General features: G+C 51.3%; 1 protein-coding gene across 1 annotated transcript; it reads right to left on the bottom strand.

The window, feature by feature from the left end:
- Positions 1–3,593: 3,593 nt before the first annotated feature.
- On the bottom strand, positions 3,594–11,184 carry GEM (GTP binding protein overexpressed in skeletal muscle). Its single transcript, XM_084864417.1, has 4 exons — positions 10,796–11,184; positions 7,745–7,821; positions 6,469–6,673; positions 3,594–4,915 (listed from the first exon to the last, which is right to left on the bottom strand). Exons 1-4 carry the CDS (start codon positions 11,163–11,165, stop codon positions 4,641–4,643), a joined length of 927 nt encoding a protein of 308 aa, XP_084720543.1. The 5' UTR covers positions 11,166–11,184; the 3' UTR covers positions 3,594–4,640.
- Positions 11,185–12,681: the final 1,497 nt, after the last annotated feature.

Genomic DNA, 12,681 nt, shown 5'->3' with positions numbered 1-12,681 from the left:
TGTTTACATTCAGATTGCAGGTTGCTTAGCAACCTCAGGACTTAATAAAGGCTTTTTCCAGTTTTTAACCCGTTTTCCGTTGCTAAGGGGAACTCCTTTGGCAGGGAGCGTGGCCCACCCTTTGGCCAGGATGTGAACGGAATTACCCACCCCGTGGAGCTAAGATTGCCCTGGGGAAAGACGACCATAGAGAATAACAAGGAAAGATAGGATCTCGTTAGGCATCCATCACTGCTTCCTCCTAGCAACTAATTTCAGGGGGCTCTGGTTTTCATTTGAATTAAAAAATAATAGTAATACCACACAGCTACAAGTTGTTGAGCTTTCATCACGTGCTCGTGCCCGAACTTTGTATGCATGTTTCTGTTTGTTCCCCAGAAGAACCCCAGAAGTAAACCCCTTTGTATTCATTCACTTAATTTGTTTATTCAGATGGAAAACACACACACACAAAAAAACAAAAACAAAAAAAAAACAAGCATTAAAAAGTTTTTACTTGCCCTAACCAGTTTGGCTCAGTGGATAGAGCGTCGGCCTGTGGACTGAAGGGTCCCCGGTTCGATTCCGGTCAAGGGCATGTACCTTGATTGCAGGCACATCCCCAGTAGGGGGTGTGCAGGAGACAGTTGATCAATGTTTCTCTCTCATCGATGTTTTTAACTCTCTATCTCTCTCCCTTCCTCTCTGTAAAAAAATCAATAAAATATATATATATTTTTGAAAGTTTTTACTTGCCCACATTAGCCCGCTGCGAGCAGGTGGAGCTGGGATACAGACGTGGGCAACTGGACTCCGCATCCCCCTCCTCACGACCAAGCCATCTTGTCTTCCAGCCTCCCGTGCACATCTGTCTGCATCTCCCTTCTGGGCCACAAGAGGTGGATTCTTTGCGTGCGCTTCCCTCTCCTTCCCCACACTCACAGCGAGAGCCAGGGGCACCGGGAAACCCCGTGCCCCGTGTATCTGTTGAGTGTTGTTCTGCATCAAAGCCGGGGAACGGAAAAAAATCAAACGGACTCTTTATGAGTCAGACGCCCTCATCTTTAACACCTAAAATAGCATTTCTCGTGGCCCAGTCTGTACTCTCAAAGGCACAATAAAGGAAATAAAATTAAAAGTTCCTTCTTTTGCTGCCAAGAGTGCTGGCATTTTCCCAACTGCTGATGTCTTTTAACTGGCTTTATGCCTTCTAAGGGACAATGATCAAGGCCGGTCCAACATGTCAGCAAGTGGGTGAGTGTCTGCACGCTGGGATCCAAAGGGTGAGGTGGGGGTGGCCAACGAGAGACCCTCCTGCCCCAGAAGATACACACCTGTAATTCCCCCTCAGACTTCAAGCCATTGATATGCAGACAGCCCCTAATGCCCTCTTAAATGTTCCTGGCCCTTTAGTAACCTACAGAGAGTTGAATGCTCTTGAGAGATTACCCATTTTTACTTGCCTCATTCTGTCCTTTAAAAAACGCTTTGGGCCGAAACCGGTTTGGCTCAGTGGATAGAGCGTCAGCCTGCAGACTGAAAGGTCCCGGGTTCGATTCCGGTCAAGGGCACGTACCTTGGTTGTGGGCACATACCCAGTAGGGGGTGTGCAAGAGGCAGCTGATCAATGATTCTCTCTCATCGATGTTTCTAACCCTCTATTCCTCTCTCTTCCTCTCTGTAAAAAAATCAATAAAACATATTTAAACAAAAAATAAAAAACGCTTTGGTGTTGGTATCACTTTTCTTATATGTGAGGGTTTTTTTTTAATTTGATTTTATTGTTTAAAATATTATAAATAGTAATACATATATCTCTTTCCCCCGCCCCTCCTTGACCTTCCTCCAGCTTCCCCTACCCCGTGTTGCATGCCCTCATCCAGTGTCTTGTGTCCATTGGATGTGCTTATGTGCATGCATACAAGTCCTTTGGTTGATCTCTTCCCCCTACCTTCTCACCACCGCCAGTCCCAACACTCCCCAGTCTTCCCGCTATAATTTGAGTTTGTTCGATGCTTTACTGCCTCTTTTGTTCATCAGGTTACAATGTTCTTTATTTTCCACAAATGAGTGAGATCGAGTGGCATTTTTCTTCCATTGCCTGGCTTATTTCACTTAGCACAATGCTCTCCAGCTCCATTATGTGTGAGGGGCTGGAAGCTCACTGGTGATTAGCAGAGCTGGGACAGTATCTGAGGCTTTCCCCTCCAGTGTCCTCTGGAGGCAAGGTGTTTGCAGTTACGAACACTCTTTACCCAGTTCCTTCCCCTGGCAGAAGCCTGGGCCCGGGGAAGGAAGCTGTGACAGACGCACTGAGGGCCGTGTCCAGAGGATGGAGAAGGCAGGCAGGCCCCGGCGGGGGGCAGAGCTCCTCCCTGCGCCCAGCGGGCGTGTACTCTTGGGGAAAGACAGGGACCTGGGGTCTGGAGCCCTGGGTTCCACCTCCACCGGGTTCCTAAGTCACCCTGAGCCAAGCACACGTGTCCGAGTCTCCACTTCTCTCCATGCAACACGGAGAAAGAGGCCTGGTGGTTCAGGTCTGCTCCAGCTCTTGAGGCATCTTTTAGAGTCAATGGGTCTGCATGTGCTACTGTGAGACAGGGTAATCAGTACACATTATTCATTTATTTTTTCCTGAAACTGCTCTTTTTTTAAAATTTTATTTTATTTTTTAAATATATTTTATTGATTTTTTTATAGAGAAGAAGGGATAGGGACAGAGTTAGAAACATCGATGAGAGAGAATCACCGATCCGCTGCCTCCTGCACACACACACACACACACACACACACACACCCACTGGGGAGGTGCCCACAACCAAGGTACATGCCCTTGACCGGAATCGAACCCGGGACCCCTCAGTCCCCAGGCCGACGCTCTATCCACTGAGCCAAACCAGTTTTGGCAGTACACATTACTGTTAAGAGTTTAGCTAAGCTCTTCCATGGTATTGCTGTCTCTGCATCCCTTTTTTTTTTTTTTTTTTTGCCAAGTGACCTGTCGGGGGCTTTAACATGACACTAGCCCCACCATAGCAGCCCACAGAGTAACATGCAGATGGAAGTTTCTGATGCAACTTCCCAGCAGCCCTTCTGAGCAAGTCTCCCCCTCCCCCTTCCTTACCCCGCCCCTTAGGTAAGAGCCTCTCACCCGTCTACCCAAACCCCCGCTCTTTTTGTTTGAATTGACTGATCCCGGCGTAGCCTGAGAACCTCCAGACTCAGCACATGTGTCAAACACAAGGCCCGCGGGCCAAATCCAGCCCGCCAGGCCTTGCAATGTGGCCCGCACCGCGCTGTCATCACTGCACTCCGCTGTCAGTTTATGACATTGTCAGTTTATGACTGTTCAGTAAACCATTCGGCCCGCGATTTAGGCTGGATTTTAGATTTTGGCCCCTTCTCTGATTGAGTTCGACACCCCTACTCCAGAGCATTCTACAAGCTCTACCAAAATATGTCATCGTACCCAGCAGGTGCCTCCTTCACCTCAGAGCCTGCCCAAGAGGCCTGTGACTGTCAATAAAGGTTAAAATATATATATATATATATATATATATATATATATATATGTAATCGTAATCATCATTTGGGGAAGAAAAACACGTAAGAACGCCTTTGATCAAAGATTTTTATTTCTTTTATTATAAGATATATAGGTAAACACTTGTATATTCTAGAAAAGATATAAAATGATAATAAAACGGACATTTTTCTTATTAAGAAACATGTCATAAATATGCTTTATCAAATGTTAAAATGGTTATTATTTTTGCAAAATAACAATAAATAGAGCAGAGCTGTGAGATACAAGAGTCAACGCAAAGTGCCCAAAGTATTTATGTTTTTGCGTCATGAAAATTCAGGCCTTTGGTCGCATTGTAAAAATGTGGTACTTGGCACTCCCGATGATCAATCATTCAGATTTCAAAAGTACTTCTGTGATGGCCTCACGATGGTAAAAATAATGCAATGTAAAAGGTGGATGGGCTAAGTTCATTGGATGAAAATAAACTGCCCTGAATAAAAAATGGTAAGACACCGAAGTGAAGATATAATTTCTGAAACCCCATCGCGGTACATGTGTCAGTCCGCAATTCCACAAGTTCTGGGATCCCCAGCTGTGAGCGCTGAGCAAACACCGTTTGCGAGGTTTGGTTCCCAGCAGGCCCACCGTTCCCTGCCACCGCGCTGATGGAGCAATAACAGTCACCACCGTCCTAGCTGCACAGACACAAGGAACTTCCTCCCGGAATAAACCCTTTTCTGATTATGACCCCGTGGCCTCAAATTCAAATAGCAGAACCCTGGGGAGATTTGTAATAATGAAATGCTATTTTTCTAGGCGTTCTTTTAAGGCTTCGATTCCCTACTATCCATGGGAAAGAGGCAACGCATGTGGACACCAAACACATCCTCTCAGGTGTGTTGGGTGTTCAAGTCGCAAGGCCAGGCGTTTCCTGTCAATACACGGCGGCTCTTCACGAAGACCTCCCATTTCCCATGCATTCCGTGGCCCCTCAGGCTCACACACACACTCCCAGCTGCAGGAGGGGAGGCCATATCTAACGATAGTTAAGGATTCAATCTAATGTAGATTATCGGTCCCAATGGCCTTCAGCGATGGCCCCCGAGGGGGACATCGGGGTGGCTCGGGGCGCCTAGAGCACAGAGAGGTCGTGGCAGGACTTGGACTTGAGCTTGAAGGCCATGCTCTTGTTTTTGGCCACGATCTTGCCCCAGAAGCGCCTGGCCTTCCTGGGGATGCTCTCCCTCCGCTTCTGGAGGGCCAGCCGCCGCTCGTTCTTCTCCTGGCTGTCCCTGCGGAGGCGCACCTGCCGCACGATGCCCTCGAACAGCTCCTGCACGTTGTGCTGCACGGCCGCCGACGTCTCGATGAACTTGCAGTCGAACACCACGGCGCAGGCCCTGCCTTCTGCGGGGAGAGGGAGGGAGAGCTCAGAGGGGCCGGGCGGGACGGCCCCGCCGAGGGTCCCTGGTCCTACGTGGCCCTCACAGTAACTCTGAGTTGGTCGTACATGCAGGGAGCGCGGGAAGCCCCTCGGACACACACGTGTCCTCCCAGGGCATCCTCAGAAGCAAAGGAGCCTCTTCCTGGAAGCAGGAGACCTGGCCCACCACCTTCACTGCACAGAAGGTCCCAGCTCATCAAAACAGGGATATGTATCATCACAGTCCGAACCACAGCCTTCATCGACCACTGCCCTTACCACGCGCTGGGAACTGCTCTGTAAACCCTTCTGAATGCTCACCATCGTGAAAGATACATCCTCCCTCTCAGAGAGAGAGAGACTGGGGGAGGGCGGGCTTTTAAGGACTTGAGGGAGTTCGCACAGCCTGTGGGTGGCATCTGGGAAGCCAGGCCTGCTTCATGCTCTAGCTCATGTTCTTAACTCTTCCTCTGGACTCCGTTTCCTGCATTGAAAGTAAGAGTCCTACTACGAGGCTTTCTCCCTTTGGGAAATGTTTTAAAGTTTTGATGAGCCATTTTGGGGGGAAAAATAATAATTTGAGGAATTCACAAATTCAGCAAACTGTACAAGCTTTCCTGGGACAGCCTCAACTGCAAATGTTCCATGGTGTTTGATGACCATGTGCCCAAGGTTTGGTTTGAAATAAAAATGATTACCACAGACACTCATTTCCTGACACTCCAAGGTGTGCCCGTTAAGCCTTTACCAGATACCTTTTCTCCTGAGCAGAGCTGGTAATGCAGTGTTTTATTTTTTTACCATTGTGCCAAACCCGAAAGATGTCTCAACTGAAGTTTAGGAAGCAAAGGGTAGGAGGGTGTTTTTAGGGTCTACAGCAGTGGTCTGCAAACTGCAGCTCGCGAGCCACATGAAGCTCTTTGGCCCCTTGAGTGTGGCTCTTCCACAAAATACCACGGCCTGGGCGAGTCTATTTGAAGAAGTGGAGTTCGAAGAAGTTTTTAAGTTTAAAAAATGTGGCTCTCCAAAGAAATTTCAATCGTTGTGCTGTTGATATTTGGCTCTGTGGACGAATGAGTTTGCCAACCACTGGGCTACAGGAACTAGAGGCAGCCTGAGCAGGATTCTTATCCTCAATGAAACCCAGTTCCCCCGAGTCAGGTATCCCCCTCCTTCTCGCACGAAGATCCTACCTCTGCTTCTCTGAGCTCTCTGAGATCTCCAGGGAAAACAGGAGGGACCGGCAGAAAAGGTTTGGGGTTGCCAGAAAACCCCTGCGTATATCTTCCCTAGAGGAATCCCAGGGAAACCTGTGGGTGTGGGGAGCCTGGAATCCCGCAGGTAGACCAGATGAACAGGGAGCAGCACCCGCACGGAGCTGAGTGGCGGGGGAGGAAGGAGTTTGAGAGGACCCATAACACTCCACAAAGCATTCCGGTGAGTCCCTGGTCCCACCTCCACGAGGAGGAAAGGAAGAATAGCTGTCTGAAAGAAGGCCCAGAGACTGTTCCTGTGGCATCAGCACCAGTCCTCTCACCTGAAGTAGACACCTCCCGGCACCGCACCAGGTCGCTTTTGTTGCCGACCAAGATGATGGGAATGTCCTCCGTCTGCCGGGCCCGGCGGAGCTGGATGCGCAGCTCGGAGGCCTTCTCGAAGCTGGCCCGGTCTGTGATGGAGTAGACGATCAGGTAGGCGTCCCCGACCTGCATGCAGTGGTCCTGGAGCCACTCGTTCTCCCCCTGGTGGAAGGAGAAGGTCTCCCGTGAGTGCAAAGCAAGTGAGCCCCAGCGTACCCTGGCTGGTCTGAGGTAGGCATGAAATCTGTCCCAATTCCCCAAAAGGCACCCTGTCTGGTGGCTGTGCAGACTGCTAGCCCATAAAATACTTGCCAAAAAGTGTCTCCTGCCCAATTGCGTTGGTAACTTATACAGTGACTGCCAAACATATCCATTCCCTGCCTAAACTTCTAAAAATGTGCCTTTTCTGACTTCCCAAAAACTCCCTTTGCCTCGCCCAGGTGATCACATTAAGAATTGTCTTGCAAGAATGAGGAGGTTTTTCAATAAACAGAAAGTCTAGCATCCATGCACAGAAGCCCAAATCTTTAAACGGCAAATGTTGAAGGCTAGTATTGATTGAGGCTGTCAACTTTAAATAATGTGGTTTTATCTAGTTTAAAATTACCACTCACACTTGTTGGCTCTTTCCCTAAATCAAATATCTTTTAAATATTTTTTTTTGTAGAACGGAGGGCAAATCACTGCAACAAATTGCTTATGATTCAGAGCTCATGTGTGAATGACCTGCTCCTTAGAACAGGGTCATACTTCAGAAGTAAAAGCTTTCTCTTTTTTGTATTTGGGGAGTTAAGGCATTTCATTTTATTTATATTTATCTTTATTGTTGAAAGTATTATAGATGTCCCCTCCTTTTTTTCCCCATTGACTCCCTCCACTCTGCACACACCCCCCCACACACACGCTACTGTCTGTGTCCATGGGTTACGCATGTATGTATACAAGTTCTTTGGTTTCTCTCTTCTCATCCCTGCCTTCCCCACCTTCCCACTGAGAGCCATCAGTCCGTCCCATGCTTCTGTGTCCCTGGATCTATTTTATCCATCAGTTGATTTTGTTCATTAGATTCCACATACGAGTGAGATCATGTCATAGTTGAAGTAAAAGCTTTTAACCAAGAGAATGAATCTACCTCTACCGGAACACCAAAAAGCACAAGGTCACCCTCCTCCCCAGCGGCCCATGGGCAGACAAAGCCGGAAGGAATTCACGGAGCGCGCGGGGCCCGCATACCTGGTTTTCCCACATGTCCAGGAGTATGATGGTCGTGCTCTCCCCATCGACAACCAGTGCTCGCTCGTATGTATCTTCTAAAAGAGAAAGAGCAGTGGTATCTGTCAGGCAAACAGGAACACTTTTATAGAAGATGATCATGCAAAAAAAAAAAAAAAAAAGCAACGCTAGAAAATAAATTAACTAAATATATAATGAATTATGTAGCTCTCCAGGTATTCATAAGGCACATGACTATCTTTTATCACCTTCAACAGCATTCTACTACGTCTATTCCTCCAGTACTCACAAGCAGAACACCTCTGAATGTGTATTCCAGGGGTCTTCAAACTATGGCCCGCGGGCCACATGCAGCCCCCAGGGGAGTCTGATCCTGCCCGCCAGGTTTTTTGGGCAGTGAGCGCAGCCGAGGTGTTACAGTAGGAATTAGTAGTTCATATAGTCCGGCCCTCCAGCTCTCTGAGGGACCGTGATCTGGCCCCCACTTTAAAAAGTTTGAAGACCCCTGGCACTGTATTCCCTAGACCAGAGGTCGGCAAACTGCGGCTCGAGAGCCACATGCGGCTCTTTGGCCCCTTGAGTTTTTAGCAAAGGCCAGCTTAGGAGGACCCTAATTAAGTTAATAACCATGTACTTTCGTACCTATATATTGTAGTTTAAGTTTAAAAAAATGTGGCTCTCAAAAAAAATTTCAGTCGTCGCACTGTTGGTATTTGGCTCTGTTGACTAATGAGTTTGCCGACCACTGGCCGTGAAAGGCACTCCTGTGCGTCATTCCTGGGACTTTGATAGAGGAAAACCCTGTCTGAGTGCAAACTCACGTTAGAGCTCTGACTCAGCGTCAAGCTCCGATGCCGAGAGAAAACACTCCCTGCCCGAGGGAACCGCCAGCCTCCTTCCCAAACCTCACACCCACCTGCCCTGCAGCGGGATGGCTACTGGGCATCCGCTGGCGATTTCAGGAACTTGGAGCTCAGAAACTTCTCTCTCTCTCTCTCTCTCTCTCTCTCTCTCTCTCTCTCTCTCTTTAGACATGCAAGAAAAAATATCTTGAGACTATCCCTGTTCTGTTTTCTTCCTTAAAAAAATACATTTCCCTCGGAACACACGGGCAGCGGCCTCTGCTCCACTTGCTAATGGAGACCTCCCTCCCTGCCCCTGAGCCCAGAGTGAATGTGGACGAAGGGTGAACCGGGCAGCGGGCCAGAGCCGCTCCGTCCCAGAAAACCCCCTGGGCGGGGCTTCATGGAATTAACTGGAATTTTTGCAAACAAGATCCCTATCGTCTCCATACCTGAGCCCATCCCACTCTGTTCTCACACTCACATTTAAAACGTGTCGCTTTTATACTTTATTTTCTTTCATCCTTTTTCTTGCTGATCCTTTTGCCTGGAATCTGTTCCCTCAAATTTCCAAAAGACGTGTTCCCTTACCTCCTTCTGGATGAGGCGTCCCCTGGCCATCTATTTAAACACCTCTTCTCTGCTAGCATCCCTCCCTCCTGCTCTGCTTTTCTTCATTGTGCTTATCGCCATCTAACGTGCAATCCGTGTAACTAACTTACTGGACCACTTTATGTCTCTCTCCTCCGAGTGTGATGACATGGATTTACGTCTGTGCTGTTCACTGAGTATTGCCAGGGCTTGGAGTATTGCGCTTGCTCAGTAAACGCTTATGAAATGAATGAAGGAGCCATAAAGATGGCCCCAGTCATCCCCCAGCCTTCACAAAGAGAGAGAAAAGCAGTGGTCCAATAGGGACCCTCTCTCTCCCTTGGCTCTCGTTTAGCTCCGGTCCCCGAGAGCCCAGCATGAGAAGAGACATGGATGTCCTAATGAGCCATCACTGAGAGCCCAGAACCGGAACATGCCTTAAGAAGCAGTGAATTCCCTGACGCTGTTGAGGGTCAGGAGGAATAAACATTGCATGGACGTGAGCGGACAGTACTAAGGACGGAGCGAGATTTCTATGCAGCCCTAACCGGTTTGGTTCAGTGGATAGAGCGTTGGTCTGCGGACTGAAAGGTCCCAGGTTCGATTCTGGTCAAGGGCATGTTCCTTGGTTACGGGCACATCCCCAGTGGGGGGTGTGCAGGAGGCAGCTGATTGATATTTCTGGCTCTCTATCCCTCTCTCTTCCTCTCTGTGAAAAATCTATAATATATATATATATATATATATATATATATATATATATATATATATATATATATATATATATATATATATATATATCTTGAGACTATCCCTGAGACAGACCGCGCCATTTGGGAAAGCCCTGGAAGGTTCTCTCTTCATGTCCCAGCTGCCAACTGGGACATGCAGCCACCCTGGCCGGGCATGCTAAGATGGAAACCGTGGCTAAAAGCCGCGGTATGGATACCACGGACAAGGAAGCTCTTCCCATCACGTTCAGAACAGAGCGCTATGATGCTTTGCACGAATGTGCTTGAGGCCCCCATGCACCCGTGTACTTTGGAGACCAGGTCGCCTCAAATCAGTTTTGGAAATAGGCCTGGCTCCAATAATAAATACCTTACATGAGATGGTGCAGGGAAAACGGTCTTGGGGGGGGGAAAAAAAAAACATAGTAAAACTCGATACAAACATGTATCATTATTGCTATAATTTAAAAAAATTATGAGATTGCACTATTGCAAATACAAATCTTAAACTATCTTACACCCTCCAAGAACGCTCATATTGGTGGAAACAAAGTGATGGATCAGCTCCTCAAATCAGCTGGTTTTGGGAATAGCCACGGGGAAGAGCCGCCTCTACGCTGAGGTCCTGCAAAGCCCAGGGCGGAGGGGCAGGGGCCAGAGGTGGGCGCCGGCCCTCTTGCTCTGGCCGGTTCCCCAGCGCCCCCGCCACCCGCCCAGTCCCGTTAGGGCGGGGACCCCGGAAACCCCCTCCGGCCGGAGCTGTGTCTACACATTTCCAGCTCCTTGTCCCGCCAGCCCTTTTCGGTGCCCAGAAGGCTCCGCAGGCCTCAGCTCTGTGCGCCCAGGCAGCCCGGGCTCCTGCGGACCCGAGGGAAGCCTCCGCCTACCTGCCAGCACCTCGCAGTCGCTGTCGGCGCCGTCCACGCCCGCGAAGATGCCGGCCAGCGTGGACTTGCCGGCGCCGGGCGCGCCCAGGAGCACCACGCGGAGGCCGGCGGCCTCGGGCTCGGAGGACAGCGCCGAGTCGGCGGAGTCGGAGGACCAGCTGCGGCGGCCGGGCGCCCCGGGGGCGGGGGCGGGCGCGGGGGCGGCGGGGCGCGGGCCCGGCGGCGCCTCCAGCGGCTGCACCTCCAGGGCCCCGTCGGCGGGGACGCTCCAGCGCTGCTGCGGCTGCAGGCCCGCCGCCCGGCGCAGGGGGGCGCCGTCCACGGTCATCGCAGGGTGAGCCCGGCGCAGGGGGGCGCCGTCCAGGGTCATCGCGGGCTCCTGCGGGCGGAGGGGGCGGCGGGGTGAGCCCGGCAGGCACACCAGCCCGCCGTCCGGGGGACCCACGTGGTCCCAACAGAAGGGACGTCAGGGAAACAGTCCCCAAGTCCAACAGGCTTTCGCAACTGGACACACACACAGGCTCACACACACACACAGGCTCACACACACAGGCTCACATACACAGGTGCACATACACAGGCTCACATACACAGGTGCATATACACAGGTGCACACACAGGCTCACATACACAGGTGCACACACACAGGTGCATACACAGACACAGGCTCTCTCACACACACACACGCACAGGCACACACACAGGCACACACACAGGCGCGCACACACAGGCTCACATACACAGGTGCACATACACAGGCTCACATACACAGGTGCACATAACAGGCACACACACAGGCGCACACACACAGGCTCACACACACAGGCTCACACACACAGGCGCGCACACACAGGCTCACACACACAGGTGGACACACACAGGCTCACATACACAGGCTCACATACACAGGCTCACATACACAGGTGCACATACAGGTGCACACACACACACAGGCTCACATACACAGGTGCACATACAGGTGCACACACACAGGCTCACATACACAGGCTCACATACACAGGTGCACATACAGGTGCACACACACACAGGCTCACATACACAGGTGCACACACAGGTGCACACAGGTGCACATACACAGGTGCACACACACAGGTGCACATACACAGGTGCACACACACAGGCTCACATACACAAGTGCACACACAGGTGCACATGCACAGGTGCACATACACAGGTGCACACACACAGGCTCACATACACAGGTGCACACACACAGGTGCACATACACAGGTGCACACACACAGGCTCACATACACAAGTGCACACACAGGTGCACATGCACAGGTGCACATACACAGGTGCACACACACAGGCTCACATACACAGGTGCACACACACAGGCTCACATACACGGGTGCACACACAGGTGCACACACAGGAGCATACACAGACACACAGGCTCTCTCTCTCACACACACACACACACAGGCACACACGCAGGCACACACAGGCGCGCACACACACGCACACACACAGGCACACAGAGGCACACACAGGCACAATCAGGCACCAGCTGCTCGGCCAGGTTGCCACTGGCAAAAAGAAAAAAGCACCATGAGCCTCGCCCGCCGCCCGGACCGGACCGCCCCGCGTCCTCCGGGAGCCTGGGCCCCCGCCCCGCCGCCCAGAGCCGCCCCCGGCAGCGCGGCCCCGGGCGCTGGGAGCCGGAGGGCACGGCGGGGCGGGAGGGGGACCGGGCCGGGGAGGGGGGACCGGGCCGGGCTGACCGCGGTCCGGAGGCGCCGGCTGGGGCCGCGGGGACACGGGGCCGGGACATCAGCCCGCGGGGGACAGCGCTCCCCGCGCTTCCATGGTTAGTGAGGCCGCCGTGCCCTGCGGCCGCCCCACCCGCTGTCATGGGGGGG

Source organism: Pipistrellus hanaki, assembly GCF_964339955.1.
Source record: "Pipistrellus hanaki genome assembly, chromosome: 17".
NCBI lineage: Eukaryota > Metazoa > Chordata > Mammalia > Chiroptera > Vespertilionidae > Pipistrellus > Pipistrellus hanaki.
The sequence above is the reverse complement of the archived record's forward strand: the minus strand, read 5'-3'. Positions and strand labels throughout refer to the sequence as shown.